This window comes from Tenrec ecaudatus, chromosome 16, assembly GCF_050624435.1.
Source record: "Tenrec ecaudatus isolate mTenEca1 chromosome 16, mTenEca1.hap1, whole genome shotgun sequence".
Taxonomy (NCBI): domain Eukaryota; kingdom Metazoa; phylum Chordata; class Mammalia; order Afrosoricida; family Tenrecidae; genus Tenrec; species Tenrec ecaudatus.
The window spans coordinates 108,642,705-108,663,556 of NC_134545.1; the positions used below are offsets into that span (position 1 = coordinate 108,642,705).

At 53.1% G+C, this 20,852-nt stretch overlaps 1 protein-coding gene across 4 annotated transcripts in view; it reads left to right on the forward strand.

The window, feature by feature from the left end:
- Positions 1-20,852, forward strand: part of DOCK1 (dedicator of cytokinesis 1) — a 434,492-nt gene that overhangs the window by 154,557 nt on the left and 259,083 nt on the right. For all 4 annotated transcript variants that reach the window (XM_075534789.1, XM_075534791.1, XM_075534790.1 and 1 more), the window contains exons 26-27: positions 18,158-18,285; positions 20,640-20,735. In XM_075534789.1, coding sequence (XP_075390904.1) covers positions 18,158-18,285; positions 20,640-20,735 — 224 coding nt within the window. The remainder of the gene's footprint in view (positions 1-18,157; positions 18,286-20,639; positions 20,736-20,852) is intronic.

Below are 20,852 nucleotides of genomic sequence, written 5' to 3' on the forward strand. Positions count from 1 at the left end.
GCTCCAGCCTTTGCATAATGCCAAGACTGTTCTTATTCCTCACGTCATGGAGGCAAACGGGGAGGCAGCCGGGCGACATCCTGACGGTGGCCATGGGGCTGTCGGTCCCTTTGTGTGTGGTCACAGCCCTCATCTTGTGGCCTCGCTGTGTTTGCAGGGCCATGTGCTATACCAGGGAAGGAGTCGCCCAGCACTGGGGCGGCCCCGCCGAGTTCTAGGTGAAGCACCCACTGTACATCTGGCTTAGTTCTTGGCCCGGCTGGAATCCGTGTTTTCTGTGGGTTTTCATCTGATTTCCTAATTTCACTTTGCGAAATGTCCTGCAGTCAACACTTGTTGGGGGGCAATGTTGATTCTTTATTTGGTGTCAGTATTCCTCGGGAGGGAGGGAAAAAATACAATACTCCACCAAACCGCGATGACTGGTCTTCGACACGCCGTTCTCTGGGCTGGAGGTGCTTTCTTCACGTTTTCTACACCGAGGCCGGCTGTCTTCCCGGTCTGAGTTCTCCAGCCCGTGAGGCTTGTGGCCTGACGATCGACGTTTCAGGTTCTCTCTAGATACATGAGTCTTCCTTCTCGCTGACTTCTTTCCAAACCTCACAAGATTCATGGGGGCCTTAAGGAAGGGCTGGGGATGGAGGTGCTAGATGGAAGACTGCTTTGTTTATTTCTTCTCTTATTGACTAATGTTTACACCAAGGCAAGTGAAGCCTACTGGAAGATTTATTTCTTGGTTTTATTAGGTTACTGGTGTCTCAGCTTCCACATGCCTGACCATGTCTTGCATGCCTACATGGGCATGTGCACTGCGCAGCAGCACCCACCCAAAACTTCCACCTCCACCTCCATCACCTCCACCCCTCCATCACCTCCACCCCTCCATCACCTCCACCCCTCCATCACCTCCACCCCTCCATCACCTTCACCCCTCCATCACCTCCACCACCCCACTTCTACGTCTATCACCTACACCTCTATCACCTCTAACACCTCCATCTCCACCTCTACCTCCAGTACCACCTCCACCATCACCTCCATCACCTCCACCACCCCTCCATCACCTCCACCACCCCTCCTTCTATGTCTATCACCTACCCCTCCATCACCTCCAACACCCCTCCTTCTACGTCTATCACCTACCCCTCCATCACCTCCACCACCCCTACTTCTACGTCTATCACCTACACCTCCACCTTCACCTCCACCTCCATCTCCACCTCCACTACCACCTCCAGCTACATCACCTCCACCACCCTCACTTCTACGTCTATCACCTCCACCTCTAACACTTCCACATTCACCTCCATCTCCACCTCCACCTCCATCTCCACCTACACCTCCATCTCCACTGCCACTACCACCTCCACCATCACCTCCACCACCCCCACTTCTACGTCTATTACCTCCACCTCCATCACCTCTAACACCTCCACGTTCACTTCCACCTCCACCTCCACCACCACCTCCACCTCCACCTCAACTACCACCTCCACCTCCACTATCACCTCCACCTCCATCACCTCTAACACCTCCACCTTCACCTCTACCTCCACCTCCATCTCCATCTCCACCACCACCACCACCTCTATCACCACCACTAAATTCACCATAACCTCCACCTCCACTCCACAACCTTCACCACCATCCCCATAACCTCTACCTTTACCTCCACCTCCACCTCCACCACTTCCACCTCTACCATCATAACCTTCACCTCTTCCTCTACTTCCATTACCTCCACCACCTTCACTTCTGCCTCCATCACTTTTAACACGTCCACTTCCACCTTCATCACCTCTACCTCTATCACCTTCGCCTTCACCGTCATCACCACCACCACCACCACCACCACCAGCAACACTTCTGTTACCTCTACCACCACCTCCATTTTCTGAATTAACAAATATCTGTGGGTTGTGCTGGGTTTTATTGAGGTTTGTTATGAAGGAGACTTTGGGGTCTAGCGGTCTGTATTTCAATATATCTTTGCAATATATTCAGTGTGTCATTTAGTTCCTATGTTAGACAGGTTTCTCTAGAGAAACAAAAACAGGACACTAATGATTGTATATATATTTAATAAGAAATAAACAAGTTAATTAACCTAGAAAGCAGTACAAACGGCTCAGCGCAGCTCACTCCCGTGAGACAGCTAATACACTGGCAGTCCTTCAAGTCTTGAGGGCCGCTGGGTAGTCCTCTGTAGAGCAAGTCAGGCTGACCGGGCACAGGAAGCAAACAGCAGGCAGGTCACCAACAGTCAGCCAGGTGACAGGGTCCCACAGTCCCCAGCTCAAGCGATATATACTCCAGTAGCGTGGTGAAGCAGGTCTTAAAGGAGCCTCAAACTACAGCGACACTGTCCACGACTTGGGTGTCCCACAGGTAGTGTAGCTTGCAAATTGAGACAGAGAACCAGCTAAAGCAGCTGCACACTGGTCCGATCATCAAAGAACAAGAGACAAGAAAGGTGAGACTTGCCCTTCAATTAATCCCACATGTGTTCATTGGCCAGGTTGGCAAGATAAACCTACCTAGCACAGTTCCTTTAGAATAAGCACCTAAGCTTTAAATAGTTCAATTGAAAATACCCTCCCTCCGCCCCCCCCCATCAACACTATTTGCCTACTTACCTAAGTAACAAGCTATATTTTTGCCTCTCCTCTTCCCTAGTTAAGAAGTGTCTGCCCTCTCTAAATGTCCCTTCAGATAGTGTCGTTGTCAGACGCCACCGGGTCACTGTACCTCCTAGTGCGTCTCCATGCAGCAGAGCCAGACACCGGCCGGACCTGTGCCATCGCCGAGTCTTTGCCAAGCTGCAGGCTATTGCCATAGCCTCTGTGTCAATCCAGCTTGTGACGGGCCTCCCTGGTTTCCCCACTGGTCCGCCACTCTTCCTGCATGATGCCTTCTCCAGACTCTGGCTCTTCCTGGGAACATTTCCAAAGTACCGGAAGCAATGTCTCACCATTGTCACTGCTGAAGACTATTCCGGCTCTACAAGGGGCTTCAACACCTTCATGGGAAAAACAGAGAGAGAACCGTGCATTTCCATGGATTGTTGAAGTCCCTGGTATTTTCCCCCAGGCTGGTTTGTTTGTTCTTCGGCAGCTGGTGGTGCGCTTTCGAGGCTTCTCCGCTCACTTTATCCAAGGCTGCGATGCTTCTTCCGCCTCCCTTCTCCACCCCCCAGCTCTCAAGACAAGAGCCTGGCGCACCTTCATCCTCAAGGAGGCATCTTTGCATTTGGGCGCTTTTAAGAGGTCTCTGAGAGCAGATTCGCCCAGAGCAGCATGCTGCTCGGTTCCTTAGACACGGCTGAAGGACCGAGATCTTCTCATTCTTCAGCTGTCAGGCAGCGTACTCTCTTGGGTAACCCCGTTATCCTCAGGAGTCGCGGCTTGGCTTCCCCGGTCACATTTCTGGCTTCACCGGCTTGGGCTACAAGTCTGTCACTGGAGGCGGCCTCACACTCTGTGTTGGAATTTGGCAACACAGACATACGACCTAGGTGCCATCGAGCAGGCCCTGAATCATGGCGATCCCATGCGTGTTGGAGTACACACACATGCTCGTGGGTGCCATCGAGCAGGGGACCCCATGAGTGCCGGAGTAGAGGCATGCTCCGTGGGCTTCCCATGGCTGCTCTTTCAGACATAAGTTACCAGGCCTGTCTTCTGAGATGCCTTTCATTTAGAAGCCAAGTGCTGTGTGGAGCCTGAAAAGAGATGCCTCCATGTTTTGTTTTGTTTTTTCATGAGATGTGGGCAGGTCATATTCTGGATTAGGTAACCTATTCGTTTTAATTGCTAGAACCTTGTTCATCTTGATAGCAAGCATTGGGCAACGTAGGAAGCGAGATGATAGAAAACACGAACTCCCCATTATCCTGAGCTCACGGAGCTTACGTTGGTCCCCACAGCTTCATGTCTCAGAAGCGGCTCCCAAAGTGGCCCATAGTGGACCTTGCCTGCCGCCTTCAGCAGCCCCAGGATGCGTAGGGCCTGCGTAGAGGCGTCTTGGAACGAGGCAGCTCCTCAGCTTTGTGTTTCAGGCACCATCTGGGTGAGCATAGCAAAGACAGCCTGGCTGCTGCTCCTCTTCTATGCCACCCCCACCCCACCCCACCCCTCAAAGCCGCTTGCAGACGCCTTCCATCCTTTCCTGGGGCACCGAGCTATGCAGGTCTCCTGGTCGGTCTCTTCTGAAAGAGATGCTTCTGCTGTTGCAGAAAGCTGGGGCTATGCATGCTATCAATATTTAAAGCCTACCCGTTTTCAGATGAGAAACGATGGCCCAGCTTTTCCTACTTTGATCTGTTCCTCGTGAATGGCTGAAACAACAACAACATGGTGTAGTCTGTGTCCTGTTTGCTGGCCCCAGGGGAATGAGTCAAACTCACTCCCTGTGTCTGCAGATGGATAGAACGTGGTGTCTCTGGATATTGATGCAGGAGTACCAGATGAGGCCACATTCTCCTGGTGGGATGGTCTAAACGGTCACCCCAGATCCCACTCTGGGGGCTCCAGGGTAGGAGTGTGGAGGGTCCTGTCCCAAGTCCTCCTTTCTGTAATGGTGTTGCTTTGCTCCCAAAGCAAGACCCCATTAGGTTTTTTTGCTCTGAAATCTTTTTTTTTTTTTGGCATCTTCTCCTGGTAGCAAGGCTGCCCCGTTGTTGGAGAATGTGGCTTCCATGGGAGTCGGGGATGTTTGCAGTGAATTCTGGGCCTGGAGTTGCTCTCCTGCTTGGGTCTCATTGGCCAGAGAGGCTCATTGATGTCAGCCTCTTTTTGGAAATGGAAACCCCAGACACATGAAGCTGAATCCATTGACCACACAGTACGAGATGTGGATGTCGTCAAAGAGCGCTGCTTATTTGGCTACTTCTGAGCAGAGACAGTCTGTCTACCTTCTACCCTGAGAAGTGGCCGAGGGACTCTGGCTTGGACTACTTTGACCACTTTGACCCAGTGCTAAGAATGGGCCTCATTGATTACCTCTGAGTTCTGGAGACCAAGCATTCAAACCAGGCCATTGACAGCAAGGGCAGCCCCTCTTGGTCTCTCAGCCTCCATAGTTCATGTTGGCTGCCCTCACGGTGACTTTGACTCCTGGACACAAAAGCCAAGCCCAGTAGACCTTCTCCATCGGGTTTTCGAAGGCCGCTACCTTCCAGAAGCAAATCGACAGGGCCCCCCTTTGAGGTGCCCACCTCCCTGGTAGCACAGTGAGGTCACTCACTAGGCTGCTGCCCTCCAGGCCCGCAGTTCGAAACCACCAGCCATTCCCATGGGAGAAAGATAAGGCATTTACTCCTGTAAAGAGTCAGAGGCTCGGAAACCCATAAAGTCAGTTGTTCTCTGTCCTACAGAGTCGGTGGGAGTTGGAATCAACTCTATGGCAGCAAGTGAGTAAGTGAGGACTGGGTGGTTTTGAACCTTCCACCTTTCATCTCCTGGTCTAATGTTTAACCACATACACACCCTCTTTGGCTTCTAGCTGCATTCTAGCACATTCTTGGCATTCCTAGGCTTGTAGCAGGGACTATGTACATTATGATGTAGGGGCTGCCCCCGGCTGCGTGGCTGGGTCGATTCTGCTGCCCTTCAGAAGGGGTCAGGTTCCATGCCTGCCCGTCTTGACTGTGACCTCATGAACATAGCATCTTGGCATCTGTCACCCCCCTGTAAGCGCACCCCAGCCCTAACAGCATCAGGGGGTCTGTCCTCTGAGAAGAATGGTGGGGCTTCCCGCCTGCCTGACCCTGTCCGAAAGGGCAGTTGCACAGAGGGCTGCTCCCGGGCGGGGCCCACGCCGGGATCTGGCATTCACCTTGGCAGTCCCTGCTCCTGCTCTCTTGCAGAGGTGAAGGGCCTTCGACTCGTTAGCATGCTGTGCATGAGAGCCAATGAATAGGCGCTAATGGCTTCCAAGTGTAGCCGCGCAATGTGACTTGACTGCCTGAGAGCTGGTTAAATGCTTCTGAGAAGACGACTCCTGCGTGTCATCTGTGGCGGAGAGCGAGCTGGTTTCCAGCGCGGGATGCTAAGAGAAGGCGAGACCAGAGCTTCTTCATCGTGCATCTGTAGCTTGGTTCCCGGGTGATTAAACCGTGGCCCACGGAGCTGAGGAAAGCGTGAGGATGAACGCGTCAGCCCTGCAATCGACTGGGAGAAAGTGTCCGTGTTGTTAGAGTAGACGCGAAGGTTTAGGATTTCCGCTCATGGGCGTGGGCTGCATCGGTGTCACCGACGTGCCCGTGAAATGAAGCGAAGCGGCCGAGCTAGCCCTTACCTTTGCATTCTTCAAGCACCTGCAAACAGGTGCAGACCGGGGCAGTCTTTCCCCACTCCCACTCCCAACTCCCCGAGCCTTTGGAAAGCACATTCCAAGGAGCACCCAGCGATGTGATTGCCTTCCCCGCTGGAGAGGACTGTGCTAGATTTCCCCAGTGCAAGGGGTCAAAGCAGCTCATAGATAGTTTCAGATCTTAACAACCCTATTTGTCATGTGTCTTAAGGTTTTTTGTTTTTATTTTGGGGTGGGGTGGGGTGGGTGAGTGGGTGGAGAGGGATGTGAGTTAATAAATATTTGAAGACTGGAGGAGTGAATTCTAAATACTGAGGTGGTCCGTTGCAAGTCTTTGTTGCCTTTGATGCCTGTGTTGTCAGCCTCCATTGCATTCCTGGACCCTGCACCTGGGGGTGGGTTTCTGTTTGGAAATAGGGTTCTCTTTTTCATGTGAAGCAGGCCCCCCAGCCCTTGTTTTTAGGCACTATCCGGTTGGGTCCAACTCACCGGTACCCTGTGTGCAGCAGAAGGAAAGGCCACCGGGCCTGCAGCATTCTCACAGTGGCTCTTAGGTTGGAATCCGTGGTCGCAGCCTCTCTCTGTCCATCCATCTCATCCAGGGCCGTCTCACCTGAAGTGCATGCCCAGAAGGCCACCCTCATTTCGAGGAGCATCTGGCTCTACGTCTTCCACGACAGAGCTGTTTGTTCTGGGAGCAGCCCATGGAACGTCCAGTGCCCTTTGCCAGTGCCCTGGTTCTAATGCGTTCATGCCGCCCCAGTCTTCCTTATTCAGCGCCCAACCTCTGCATGCTTAGGAAGCCATTGGAAACACCGTGGCTTGGATCAGGCGCACCAGGGTACTCAGAGGAGCATCCTTGCTCTTCAACACTTTAACACGAGGTTTTGTGGAGAAGATTTACCCAATGCAATTTATTACTCAGTGTCTTGACCGTGCTGGAATGAGCATTGATTGTAGGGCAGCCAAGCAAGATGCAGTCCTTGACATCATCAATCTTTTCTCTCATGTATCACGATGTTACCAACTGGTCCGATTGTGGTGCTCAGTGTCGAGCACAACTGTACGTCATTAAACCCAAACCCTCACAACTGGACTGAGGGTCACATCATGATCAATGGAGAAAAGGGCTTTGCGAGGGTTCTAGGTTCGATCACTTCTGAGATACGCTAGAAACAGAATAGGCACAGGAACGAGCCCGTCCCCCTGGGACGACAGGCATTGCCCGATGATGGGTGCAGATATAGCTCTGAGCTCAACATGCCAAGGACTGCCTGCAGCCACTTAGGAACCTTGTTGGGGCCGGAGGATAGGTATTGGGCTCCTAACCGAAAAGCCAGTGGTTCAAAGCCACCCACTGCTTCTCAGGAGAAAGATGAGGCCGTCTGCTCCCGTGAAGTTGGACAGTCTCAGAAACTCAATATGGGGATGCTGTGCGTGGGATTTGACCCCATGGCAGTGAGCATCGTTTGAGTGTGGCCTGCAGCCCCCAGCATCTGACCTAGACAAAGAAAGACGTCCCCCTGATCCACCCCCTGAGTTTGGGCTAATTCCATCCTGAGCTGGGAGAAAACAGAGCTTCCGCTGTTTAAACTCCCTGACTTGGTGGGTTTCTTCCACGTCACTGCCCCGCACCCATTGCTTTCTGATGGTCGGAATCTATCCAGCACCATGTACTGGAAGATGTCGCTCACTGGCCCTTCCCGTGACTGCCCTTCTTGGACTTTGTCCATCCCCTGCTGAAGCTTCTCTGGGGTTGTCTGCTGAGCGGCAGAGAGCCTGGGCACAGCGTAGGTCTAGAGAGCGACGGCGCGTGATTCCTCTCTTACTCTCAAGGTGACTGATTCGTACAGTTATCAAGCGGAGGAAACCGCTCCCCTTTAGTGGGGGGACTGTTGGTTACAGCAGCCCTTTGAAACTGAAGGGCAAAGCTCGGGTACCTACGGGGACCAGCCATTAGAAAATACCAAACTCCAATTCCTAGACTGTTTCAGCATCGTTAGATCCAAGGGAGAAAGTTCACGTCGCTGGGAAGGACGCGTGCGCTTTGACGGTAGGAACTAACAACTAGGTGTCTTCACACGGACCCATGGTGACATCGATCTCCTTAATGTTTTCATCCATCAGGGAATCCACACAAAATCGCTTGAGCCTCCCCAGCGTTGAAAGCGAAGAGAGACCCCTCTTTCTTGAACAGGCTCTTAACACCAGAGCTGCTCTGTGGTGGTGTTGTTAACGTGATTGATGTTGGAAGGAGAGAAACATCGGGGTGGGGCCATCACTTAACGCACCGCTCCGCCAGCATTCTGGAATACTCTAATTAAGTCATTGAGCTGATGGCATCTAACGAATGTGACCAGCTGTGAACCCGGAAGACAGATCCTTTCAGATAATGGTGGAATATAAATATCATTTTCTCATCTTCAGCGCCCCTCACCCACACCCAATGTCTTACAAACTTTACCCCTCATTTTGGATGGTGCTTCATGTCTTTCATTTTATATACACTTGTAATAGCAGCCAAAAAACCACACGCATTGCCATCGAGCTCAGCCATCTCCGAGGGAGCCTATAGGCAGGGGAGGACTGCTGGGTGTGTTTCTGAGACTGTAACTCTTTATGGGAGTAGAAAGCCTCATTTTTCTCCCAATGAGTGGCTGGTGGTTTTGAACTGTTGACCTTGCAGATAGCAGCCCAGCTACCGAGCACTTTCTCCAGCTACCTTGTTGAGGACCTTCCTGTTTTCCCTGCCCCTCGACTTTACCAAATAGGAGGTCCCTCCTGACAACATGTCTGAAATAAGTGAAGCAAAGTCTCACCATCCTTGCCCCGAAGGAGCATTCTGTCTGTGCTGCTTCCCAGGCAGATTTGTTTGTGTTCTGGCATCCACGGTACTTTCAGTATTCTTCCCCGACACCACGATGCAGGTACATACATGTAGTTCTTCGGTCCAACGTTCACATGCAGGCCAGGCAATTGAAAATACCCTGGCTGGGCTCAGGCCCACCTCAGCCCTCAGAGTGACATCTCGCTCTTCAGCACTCTAAGGAGGGGTCTGGTGCTGCAAATGGACCCAGTGTCATCAAAATCTCTCTCTTTAAACAGCTGATTGAATCTGGGCAAGTGAACTCAATGTCAGCTCCTTAATTCTACGTATTTCGTCGCCTTCGTCGTTTACTGTTTACCGTGGGATAATTGGTTAGTGAGTTTGATTTCTCTGAGAGGCACCGGCACTATCAAGTTGAAGGGGGGGAGGGGGTGTCAGAAAGGAGTTCTTACTGGCGTCGTTAGCTGCGGTGGAGTTCGTTCTAACTCCTAGTAACGCTATATACATCCCTCCATGTCTTAATAAGGGTGCAGAAATGAGTAACCCAGAGATGCACACATTGGCCACAACAACAGGCTCAAACGTAAGAACCGCCGTGAGGAGCTTTTGTCCCGTTGTGCATATAGATAGGGACTCTGCGTCAGAGCCAAGTGTATGGCACCCAGTGACCACCACAGGTCCTGGTCTGGAGGCTGAACCTGTGTGGGCATTCTCCCGTAAACCGTGAACAGCCTCCCACAGGGAGGTCACTATGGGTCAGCCTTGGCTGGATGGCAGTGGTTTGGTTGGTTTGGAATCCAGGTGGGGAGCTGTCGCCCTCCTGGTGCTGATGACGGAGTTGTACCTTTGCAGATCCTCCATGGCCTGTTTGCTTCAATGGCTCCGCCCCCACCAGATGAGTAACAGCTTCTGAAAACCCAATTCCCTCCACTGCCACATGGAACAAGACAAAGTACAGGAAAACGGAGACACATAGAGAAGCCACTTAAAGCTGTGCGATGCCGATGGGTTCTCATAGCTCTTCTCTCTGCATAGGGAGGTTCAGCTCTTCATGCAATGGCAGTGCTGCCCACAGTTCCTGAGGGTGTAAAACTGGTCCAACGTTTCTCATGATCTGTCGATGCTCTGCTCCGTGCCCACCCCTGGGTGGGCTCCCAGCACAGAGGCCTGATGTTCATAGTGGGCCTTCATCGCACCATAAGCACCCAAGCTCACACAAGGCCCCCAGGTGTCCCTAACCCATGATGTCTTCTCGGCCTTGAAGCTGATGAGCCAGCTGAGCCTTGTCCGCACACATGCCCTGCCTTCCTGAACTTACCTGGCACAGAGGGAGAGCCACACTTCATCCTGAAGCCACCCAGTCTTAGTCTGCTACTTGAACCCTTCCTGGAGGCCCAGCCCTGGCACCAGGTCGGACTGGGCACTGGTTTTTAGTTGCCATTGAGTTGATATGGACCAGTAGTCAGCCTTGGGGTTTTCAATGGCTGTGACCTTTTGGAAGCTGACACCCCAGAAAACGGCAGGAGAGTAGATTCCAACTCATCGTGACCCTGTAGGACAGAGTGAAACTAACCCTTGGGGCTCCTGGGCTCGTAGATCTTTCCAGGAGCAGACTGCCTCATTTTTCTCCTGAAAAGCAGCTAGTGGCTTTGAACCGCTGACCTTGAAGTTCAACGCCACCCGACATGTAACCAATCTACTTTGCTACCAGGACTGCTTCTCGGAAGCCAATCTCATTGGCACTGAGTTGGTGCCAACTCCGAGTGTCCCTGGGGGGAAGGAGGCACATCACCAGGCCTCCTTCTGAGAGCCCCCTGGGAAGATGGAAACAGCAGCCTCTTGGATCATAGCCCAGTGCTCATTCATTTGAGCCACCCAGGGCTAATGCTCTGGTTGTGAGGTGGATCTCACTGTCAGGGGAACCAGGAGGGGCGAGGTGTGCTGACCACCTGACCCAGACCTGTGTTCTCAGCTACCTGACAACTAGCGAAACCAATGCCAGCCACTCTACACTCCTGCTCACCTCTCCTTTTTGCTCTCTGCAGTGATATTCTACCGACGCCTGGCTGCTCTCCAGAAAGCCCTCTGTCCTTCCAAACTGAAGGGGCCTTGGTGGCATAGTGGTTGAGCTGCTAGCCACAAGGTCAGTGGTTTGAAGCCACCAGTGGCTCCACGGGAGAGGGATGAGGTGTTCTACTCCCATGAAGAGTTACAATCTCAGTAGCCCACTGGGCCAGTTCTGTCTTGTTCTGTAGGGTCCCTATGGGTTGGCATCAACTCAATGTCAGTGAGTTTGATTTGCCCACTTAGCTCCTGGATGCCCTTCCCTCCATGGAGAGGACAGTTTTCCCCTCTGACCATCCCCTACCCACTTCTTCCTCACCACCACTTGTCTGTAATTTTCTCATCATCAATTGAGCCTTCTAACTGAGGCTCAAGGAGACTTTTCCCAACTGGGTTTTCTTTCATCTTTAGGACATAGTAGTTGCAATGGAAGAACTAATGGTTGTGATGGCCTATCGCCCGACTCAAGTCTCCACGGTCCCACCGTGTCTTCTTCCAAAGGACGCCACTTTGTCTATTGGAACAAACCTTTCTGTCCCCACCTTCCTGCCCACTGTTTTCTACAATCTACATGCGATGCTGGGTCCCTAGACGCTGAGGCGCCGTGTCCCAAGGGGCTGAACCATCACACTGAGTGGCACTGCCCAGCTGGTAGGGACAGAGCTGGTAGGACATGCCACGGGGCATGGCAGCTGATGTGCAGAGAGGAACAGGGCTCCCCAGGGTCTCTCAGGGCCTGGATCAGCAGCGCATCCTGGCTTGCCTCATGGTAGTGGTTCCAGGAATTCTGCATTTGCATGCGGCTGATACACATGGCGGGACCCAGCTTGTGTACACACGTGATCACGGGCCATTTACTCTCAGGGCCCCTGGCTGTGGGTGGGCTTCTCACAGGCTCCCCTGCTGTTGAGTGGCACAATCCCTGTATGTCCCTGTTCTCTGGCATCTGGTTCCTTTAGCTGCCAGACAGGGGGATGATGAGATGGGTCTACTGGGCCCAGTCTGCTGACCATCCTGTTTGGAGGCAAGCACATTTGAACAAACTGAATCACGTGCATTCGGCATCCAGAGGCGGCCAGAAAACAAAACAGCAGCTCATAAAAGACGGGTGGCAGGCACCTCCCATCTATATGGCTCTTACTGTTGAATTCTCATTAAAAGTGCTAATCTGAATCTCAGCTCCGCATAGCAGGCGCAAGGTTATTAAATGCACTTTATGGATCATTTCTTTAATGTGGCCAAACTAAAAATTAAGAAGCGCATTACTCAGTGTTCATAAAAATGAATGTTTCAAACAGACAAATTCATTCTCCTGTCTGCCTCTCGCCTGGCTGTGGAGCTGTAATGGGGTTACAGACGGATACTCAGGCTGGACATTTATAAGCGGCTGGTGCCTGTTGAATACCTTTTATAAAGATTAATACTTTTTGCTCTGTGCCCATTACCAGAGCGTTAATCATCCTGGCCAGACCCACACGGCAGTGGATGAACAGATGTCCAATTAGGGCCGGCTGTAATCGCGAGGACCGCATGCGGAGGAGGGCAGGGCAGCACAGCCCGTGGGACACGGGACCGGGTTCCTCTAGCTGATGGGTGGATTCAGGGCATGCTGGCTCCCTGGTCCTGCCCTGCCCGCCTGGGGTGGGCTGCAGAAAAGACCACGACTGCTGTGCCAGCTCACTCCTTGCCGGGTCCTGTCTACACCTTGGGCCTAGAGATATGGGTGTGGACGTGTCCTTGAGTCCAAAGCGAGCAGCGGGAAGTCTGATCACAGAGCCCCAGTGCCCAGGGGGCTGTGGATAGAGGGCAGCCATCAGGCCACTAGCCCCACAGACTCTCACTCCTGCTTCTCACAGCTGCCCCACTGCCCCGTCTGCTAGAGGCAGATTCCCAGCCAGGGCATCATCCGTATTTCCTGCCACCTCACTGGCACAACGGTTAGGTATGCCCTTGGCTGCTAACCCAGCGGGTGCTGGGGTGAGCCACCAGCTCTGGAACGGAAAGGCGCGGTGATCGCTGTCTGTGAAGATGGCCACCTGGAAAGACCCTCTGTGGGACAACCCAACTCTTGTCCCTTGGGTCACTCTGAGCCAGAACGGAGTCAGCTCCAAGGCACCCAACAGCCGATCGCACGGGCGCTTTAGATCTGAAGACAAAGAAATGAGGGAAGCTGATATCCACGTGGTGCGGGATTGAACCCCACCTTTCTAAAACAGTCCTGTCTGAATGGGAATCCGCTACAGAGGTCATTGATGGGATGTGTTACCTGCCGCCTGCCTTTTATTTTTTTGGAGCGGTGTGTATGTGTGTTTCCTGCCTGCACTCCTGGCTTAAGATAGAATGGAACTGTTTCGTGTTATTTGAAGCGTGTGCCCCACCATTTCTTGAAACACGGCTGCGCGTAGGCTGACCTGTGTGAAGAAAGAGGCTTCGAGAGGCTGGCACTTGAGTTTGCTGTTAGGCAGGCAGCTGAGTTGTTTGGGGCAACATCGAGAAGGAGGCTTGGTTTTCAGGGAGACGGTTGAATTGTAGACCATGCACACATAATTTCCAGTTAAACCCACTGAAATAGCCCCCCACACACGTCCAAGGGGCTCATGCGCCATTGTCCAGATGAGCATGGAGACTGGCAGACTGGCCAGGAAGACCGGGTCACCAGGAAGGCGGGAGGGAGCATGTGGGGAGCCTCTGCTCTTCAGACGGCTCCTGAGGGTGGGGCAGGGCAGCTTCGGGTTGCCGTGCCACTTACAGTGCAGACGCTGTGACCTATAGATAATTAGCCTGGTAGTAGGGGTGAAAGTCAATGTCACCAAGCAATCTACTTGGAAGAAAAAGCTCTTCTCCACATTGGGTGATTTACACGGGCTTGTGCTCGCGCGTGCACACACACACCCCATACATATACACACATGCATGCATATAAACATGCACACACGTATATACACACACCACACATATACATGCATGCACACATACGCACATGCACACACGTATACACACACTCGTACCACTGTCAGCCCCTGGCTACATGTCTACATGTTCGGGACACTTTAATGAAGGAGACCAAGAAGCTCCCTGCGTTGCTAAGCACATTCAGCTAAAGAAGGGTAGAAGAAGAGGACAAAACAAAAGGCAGCTCATTTACTTAAAGTGGCCCCAGGACTTGACATTGGAAGCTTACACGAACCTGGGTCTCAGACGGGGCCCACAGAGAACCAGTCCCTTTTTAGGCAGCTCTGATGGCTTCTGCCACAGCCACCATCGTTGGCTTCAGCCTTCGGGGAAGCCCCTCTGAAGGACTCTGGGGCTTCCTGACCTTCTTCATAGGCCTGGGTGCGTTTCTGGGGATGGGTTGAGAGACCATGCTGCCACTTGGCCGGGTCCTAGGATCCCTGCAGGGGATCTTGGGTATGGACTTGTTCCTGTTGGTCTCAGGGAAGCCTGGGCACCTAGCTTGTCATGGTTGGTGCTCTGGCTACTCCCTGATTTTCCTGTGGGTCAGAGGTCAGAGGCAGGGCTCCTGCTGCTGCTGGGTCTGCCGGGCTGTGCAGCTGCTGCTGATGGTTCAGCTCTGTTGGTGCTGCTGTTGGTGGAGGCGGTGGGAGGTGGCGGCTTCTATTACCTTTCAGAAAATCTTTCTGCAAGCCTGGTCTCATCTCATTGTCTCCATACAAGATTCACTTAACTCGGGGCCATTGGGTCATCTGATTCGTCATGACCATCCTTATCCATGTGTCCTGGACCAGCCATGGTTGCCCCGGGGATGCTGGAGGAAGGGACAGCTTCTTGGTTTATACTGAAAAGATATTAGTCCAAGGCTTATGGGTGTTTATTTTCTCAAGGCCCTAAGAAGATGAAATATCTTTAAATGTGAGCAAGCAGGAGTCGTGGCTCTGTGAGCATGTCCCATCGAGAGGCAGAGTGCATCGTCCTGGGTGCTGGGTGTCTGGTGAGCGGTCTCTGTAGTCAGTCAAGGACGGCTGACAGCAGCTCCCTGCTGAAGACCGCCAACCCCATGCCCTTCCCTCTGGAGTAATTCTGACAGATGAGACCAGAGGGCAGTGCAGTCCACTGCGACCTGTCCAGCACAGCAGGCTTTTGGCCAAGACATACCAGCACTGGAGCCTCAAGGGTCTTTGTTGGGCTTGCCTGTCTTCCAGAACCATCTGTAGAGGCACCTCACCCGCCAACCTGCAGGCCCTTACACTGCCTTCCTGCTCTGCGTGCCTCCTAACCTTTCCCAGAACATACCAAGGCCATCAAGAAGGGTCTTGGAGATTCAACTTGTTCTTCAGAATGGAGGCAGAGGTGGGGATGGTCAAGTAGACACAGGTTGGTGAGGGCTGCACCCATGTGTTGGGTGGCGAGTCTCCCGCTAAAGGCAGAGAGGGCATCCTTGGAACGTGAGGGGTGCAGGTCACACACCAGCAAGGGCAAGTGCGGACACACAGGGCTCCGCTACGTTTTGCTAAGACATCATCTTCCTGACCCCTGGCGCTAGCGACATATGCCCTTTAAGGGTTCAGGCCACAGACCAAGAGTTCCTTCAGTGGGGGCAGTTTGGGGTACCGTGACGCTGTCGGAGGCCACTGGGCTGTAGGATAGGTGCGGAACCAATGTGGTCAGTGGCTCAGCACTTCGTGTTCGGATCGCCCTTGAGGGCCCGTTTCCATCCTTCCCTTGAGTGCTTCTCGGGCATCTCTGCGTTCTGTTCTCACACACCCATGTGACAGCGTGGCACTGGCAGCCTGTCCCCAGGGAGGTTGAGGGACCCGGGCATCTGGGGAGGAATTTTCCCTGGGACTTCAGTTTGACACCAGCATCTCAGGAGGGAAGGGCTGAGTAAGAAGATGGATTGGTCAGCAGGAGGCCCCCCAATCCCCAGGGAGCACTGACCTGGAGAGGCCATCGTGGTCCCAGCACGGCAGTGCCCTCTTGGCTTGATGAGCCCTCCCCCTTCTCTGACTTTCTGGTGTGGTAGGTCACAACGTCTCGGCTGGTCTCTGCCTAACCGCCTCCCTTGTATTGATACTGCCCATGTTTTGATTACTGTAGTTGTGAAGTCAACAAGCACATTCATATATTCATTGGCCAGATCACCTTCAGGAAAAATCGAGTTACTATCAACCCTTTCCAAGGGAGTACATCAAAATGGAATTAGTGTGAACTGCCCACTCGCGGCCCATAGGAAGACAGTGGAGCCAACGGAAGGGGCTGTTTCTGCGTCATGGTCCCTCCCTCCCGCTCCACGGCCTTCAGAGCGTCTCCTAATTAGGACTCTGCATATTTACGGAAGGCATTCCACTGGGGATTGCTCCCCGCACCCCTTATTAATTAAAAAAAATCACAAGAAACATTAATGCAAAACTGCTTTAATTTATCATTAACTTTGTAAATCTTACACTGGGAAACTCTCAAACCCAGCTACGCATAGGCCCTGTTTCTGAGCCCTGCCGGCTGTGGGCCTGGGCACTGCATTTCAGGGCCGTGGGCGTGGCTGGCTGAGGATGGGTGGCTAGGTGGTGCAGTTGGAAAGCAGACAATGCTGGAGTTCAGTTGGATTTCCCAACTGGAGTGATTAGTGATTGCATCTCGCCTTTACTATACTACTCACTGCCTCACCGGTTTTCTTTAATTTGGGGGATGTGCTTTCTGGGCTCCCATCTGCAAAATAACTGAATAAGTGAGCTCCACAGGCTCACCCCGCAGCCTTGCTCTCGGGCGCCCCTACCTCCACGTGCTCACCTCTCCCCAGCTCTTTCAGGGGCTGCCTTGGAAGGTCCTGTCCCTGGCTGTCCTCTCTGGCCTGATCGCCCCTGCTCTGGACACCTTGACTCTTCCGTCCGCTCTGGGTCTCAGAGGTACCCCCTCGGATTCTCCCTCCGTCTGGCCCACTCCCTCTTCATCTTCTTTCCACAGCTCCTCTTGGAAGATGTAAGCCCTCATGGAACTGGGGGGCTTTTTCCTTTTCACCCCAACCCCTCCCCTAGCAAAGTCACCCCACACTCGGTTCCTCTCACTCTCTGGGGACTGCAGTTTCCCCAATCTCTGCCTCTGCACAGAGGGTTTCTCCAAGTTCCAGGACTCTGGACCCACTAGGCCACTAGCCAGGTCCCTAGGGGTCCAGCAGACATCTCAATGTCAACCTGTTCACAATGAAGTCCTGCCCATCTCCTCTCTCTGCCTTTCCTCTCCCTGGACCCCTCTGTGCCCCGACCAGATCTCCTTTTTTCCGTCCCCCGTTCACCACCATACTGCGCCATCCTCATCTGATTTCCTGTTCTCTCTGGTCCCTAACACCTCCTTCAAACACTCCATGGCTGTGCACAGGCTTGGACCATTGCAGTAGGTCAGTAGTCTGCTGTTTCCATCTACTCTGCCCCCCTTGGGCATTGTATCACAGGAGAATTTGACACCATCCTTCCCCTCTCTCTCAGGGGGGAACTGATTCACCTTTGATGCCACCGCCTCCCCTTCCCCAACCAGGGAGCTCTGTCCATGCACCGAGTTACGCATAGGGCTGCTAGCCCCGAGGTCAGCAGTTCTAACCCAGCAGCTGCTCTGAGGGAGAGAGAAGATGCTGTCTGTCCCCACAAGCATTTATAGCCTCAGAACCCCAGGGAACAGGTCTGCTCACCTCTGCCCCATGGGCTTGCTGTGAGTCTGCAGGGACAGCCACAGCATCCTGTTCGTTCTTTTGTGGTTGGTTCAAGCCCCACATGCCTACATGTGCGGTAAGCCACGACTGTGTGGGGGTGCAGACTCCCTCACATCTGCATACAGACGATGTCTTGGTGTGATTGTGCGTGGCACCCCAAGGGCCCTGCGGCATGACACCAGGTTCATGGTCCACAAAGCGTCCATGTGGCGTGCCTGAGAAGGCCCAACCAAGTCACCCACCCGAGGTGTCTCTTGGTGGGCGCCCCACTGACCAGCCATCACGTATCCTTTCAGACTGCAGAGAGATCCTGCTTCCCGTGATGACGGACCAGCTCAAGTACCACCTGGAGCGACAGGAAGACCTGGAGGCCTGCTGCCAACTGCTGAGCAACATCCTGGAGGTGCTGTACCAGAAGGACGTGGTGAGTGATGGTTCTGCAGGGGACCCTGTGGGCCTCGCTGGCTGCCCTTCACCCCCACCTCTACCCACCCCATCCCACTCTACCAGCCTCCTGGGACAGAAGTCACGCGGGCTTTGTACAGGAAATGGGCAGGAGGATGGTCCCCGCCCAGGTCTCTTTTTGTGTGGGGTGAATGGCTGATGATGACTTTGCCAGGCTGATTCCCCAGCCCTGGGAGAGTCTATCTTTTTAAGGGTTGATTTCCCACTTCTGCTTGGGCTGAACCACACCGCAGGTCCTAGATGTTCATCCCCAAGTTCAGACCAAGGCTTTGATAAGGAAAGTTGACAATTAATAAACAAGAAAGAAAGAAAGGCTAATGACTTGGGCACTTCCTTGCTTTACAAAATCCTTAACTGTTTAGGTCAAACAGGCACAGTTTCAACAGCAAGTCTTCCAAGACTTGACCTGAGAGCCACGGCCTCCCCCTCTCCCCTGGGACCTCTCCCCACAGGCAATCTCCCCCCTTCTTCTGTTTCAGCTGGCTGTGGCTCCTGCCCCCTCATAGTTTTGCATTGATACATTATAAGCTTATGCCACTCATTTTTTTTTTTTTTTAGTAAAATGTTGGTACAGACCCAGGAACAATCTGGCCCTCTTCCTCCATCCCCACCCCCACACCACATACCATAGCTACTCAGGTGTAAGCCGAGTTTGTCAGCACATTTTTTATGGTGAAATTAGGTGCCTTGACTGATATTCAGGTCGGCTTCTACTCAAGTATATATGGTGCGCACAGTGATGCAGCCTGACAAGCACACGCCGAGGAAAGGGCAGGTGTTTAAGAGCCTGGGCGGCTCACAGTCCCGCCCAGCACTGGGCAGACGAGGCCAGGCTTTCTGCTTCGGCAGAATGGCTTTTTATGGTCTGCCTGCCACAGGACCTTCGGACACTTCTTTGCTCAACACAGCCTTGCACCTTTCTCTCCCCTCCTAGTTTCTCAAATCCTGGGTGCCTTGAAGAAGGGGGCTAGTCTCGATTGTTCTCTTAGATGGAGCGGCTCTGAGAGCCATAACAGGCCATCCTTGTAGGCCCTGTTTGTTTCTTCCTGGACCCTGAGATTCAGAGTCAAGAGGGTTCAGCAGCCCTGGTGGTATTGTGATTTTGTGCCTGGTTGCTAACTGAAAGGTGGCTGGTTCCAACCCACCCGGCGGCTCCATGGGAGAAAGGCTTGGCCAACAGCTTCAGGACAGACAGCAGCCTAGGGAGCCCACGCGGTGCTTCCGCTGTTACGTGGGGTTGCCAATGGCTGGGAGCTGACCCAGAGACACCAAGTCATAGGAACAAAGAGGAAATGTGGTGGCAGGGCCTTGCAGAGAAAACCGTGCCCGCCCTGGCTGTGGGGGAAGGGTTCATTTGCAAAACAGATGAAAAAAACCCACCAATCCCCTCAGACACAAAATGCATCCCACACCTAAGCTGATAGGCACCTCCGTGATCCCGTGGGGTTTTGACGATCCACCAGCAGGACGCGTTGGCACTGCCCTCTGCGGGTTTGTTTGGGGTCGGACATGCAGGACCGGACTTCGGCAGCTGTCTCTGCCAGACTCCCATCAACACGCAGTCATGTGGGCTTCCGAACATGAGTTGGGGGGGGCAATAGGGGATCAGAAAGCACCTCATGCTCACGCGGGTCTGCTCCTCTGCAAAAATAGCTTCATGGGCGGCACATCATTCACGTATCATACCATACGATCGGTCAGTCACCTCAAGAAGACTTGTACAGTCGTCACCACCTTCAGTTTCAGAACGTTTCCTTCGTTCTTGTGCGCACCGTTATTAACTCCCCCTTTTCCTGCCCCCAAGGAACCATTCATTCCATCACTACTCTATAGATTCATCTGCCCTGGACTCCTTAGACAGAAAACATTGACAATGAAAAACACAAAACACCTAAGAAGAGCAACAAGTACCAAGGATTAAGACCTTGATGGAAAAGTGAGTGAAACTCTTAGAACCTAGAACACAGGTCAGGGGTCAGAAGGGAGACTACATGCTAGGGAGCTGGATGTTGACCTACGGACACCTGCAACACTGCGCCCTGCATCCTCCGATCTGCTCCATGTCTAAGGTCTGCTCACATTAATCGGTCGTGATTACAGAACTAGATTCCGTTCATGGACCACAATTAATAAGGTACCCCACGTTTTCCTAGAGAAGGGCCCCTCTTTTACCTCTGACAGGGCCCACTTTTCATCTTGTTCAAGGGAGGTCATCGATTTACCTTCTCAGTGGATTTAGTGACAGGCGCCATGGGGGCTGGCAGTCCGGAGCGGCTCCGAGGAGCGACGTCTCACACTCTGTCCCTCCTGCAGGGCCCCACACAGCGGCACGTTCAGGTCATCATGGAGAAGCTGCTCCGCACCGTCAACCGGACCGTCATCTCCATGGGTCGGGACTCCGAGCTCATCGTAAGTGCCTGGCCACAGACACGTGCCTGCTTCTCTAATTGTGGCCAAAGGCTGGTTCTTTCCTGAGTGCCGTTTGCTCTCAAGCCGAAAACCCATCTGGTCCTTTCCTGATTTTGC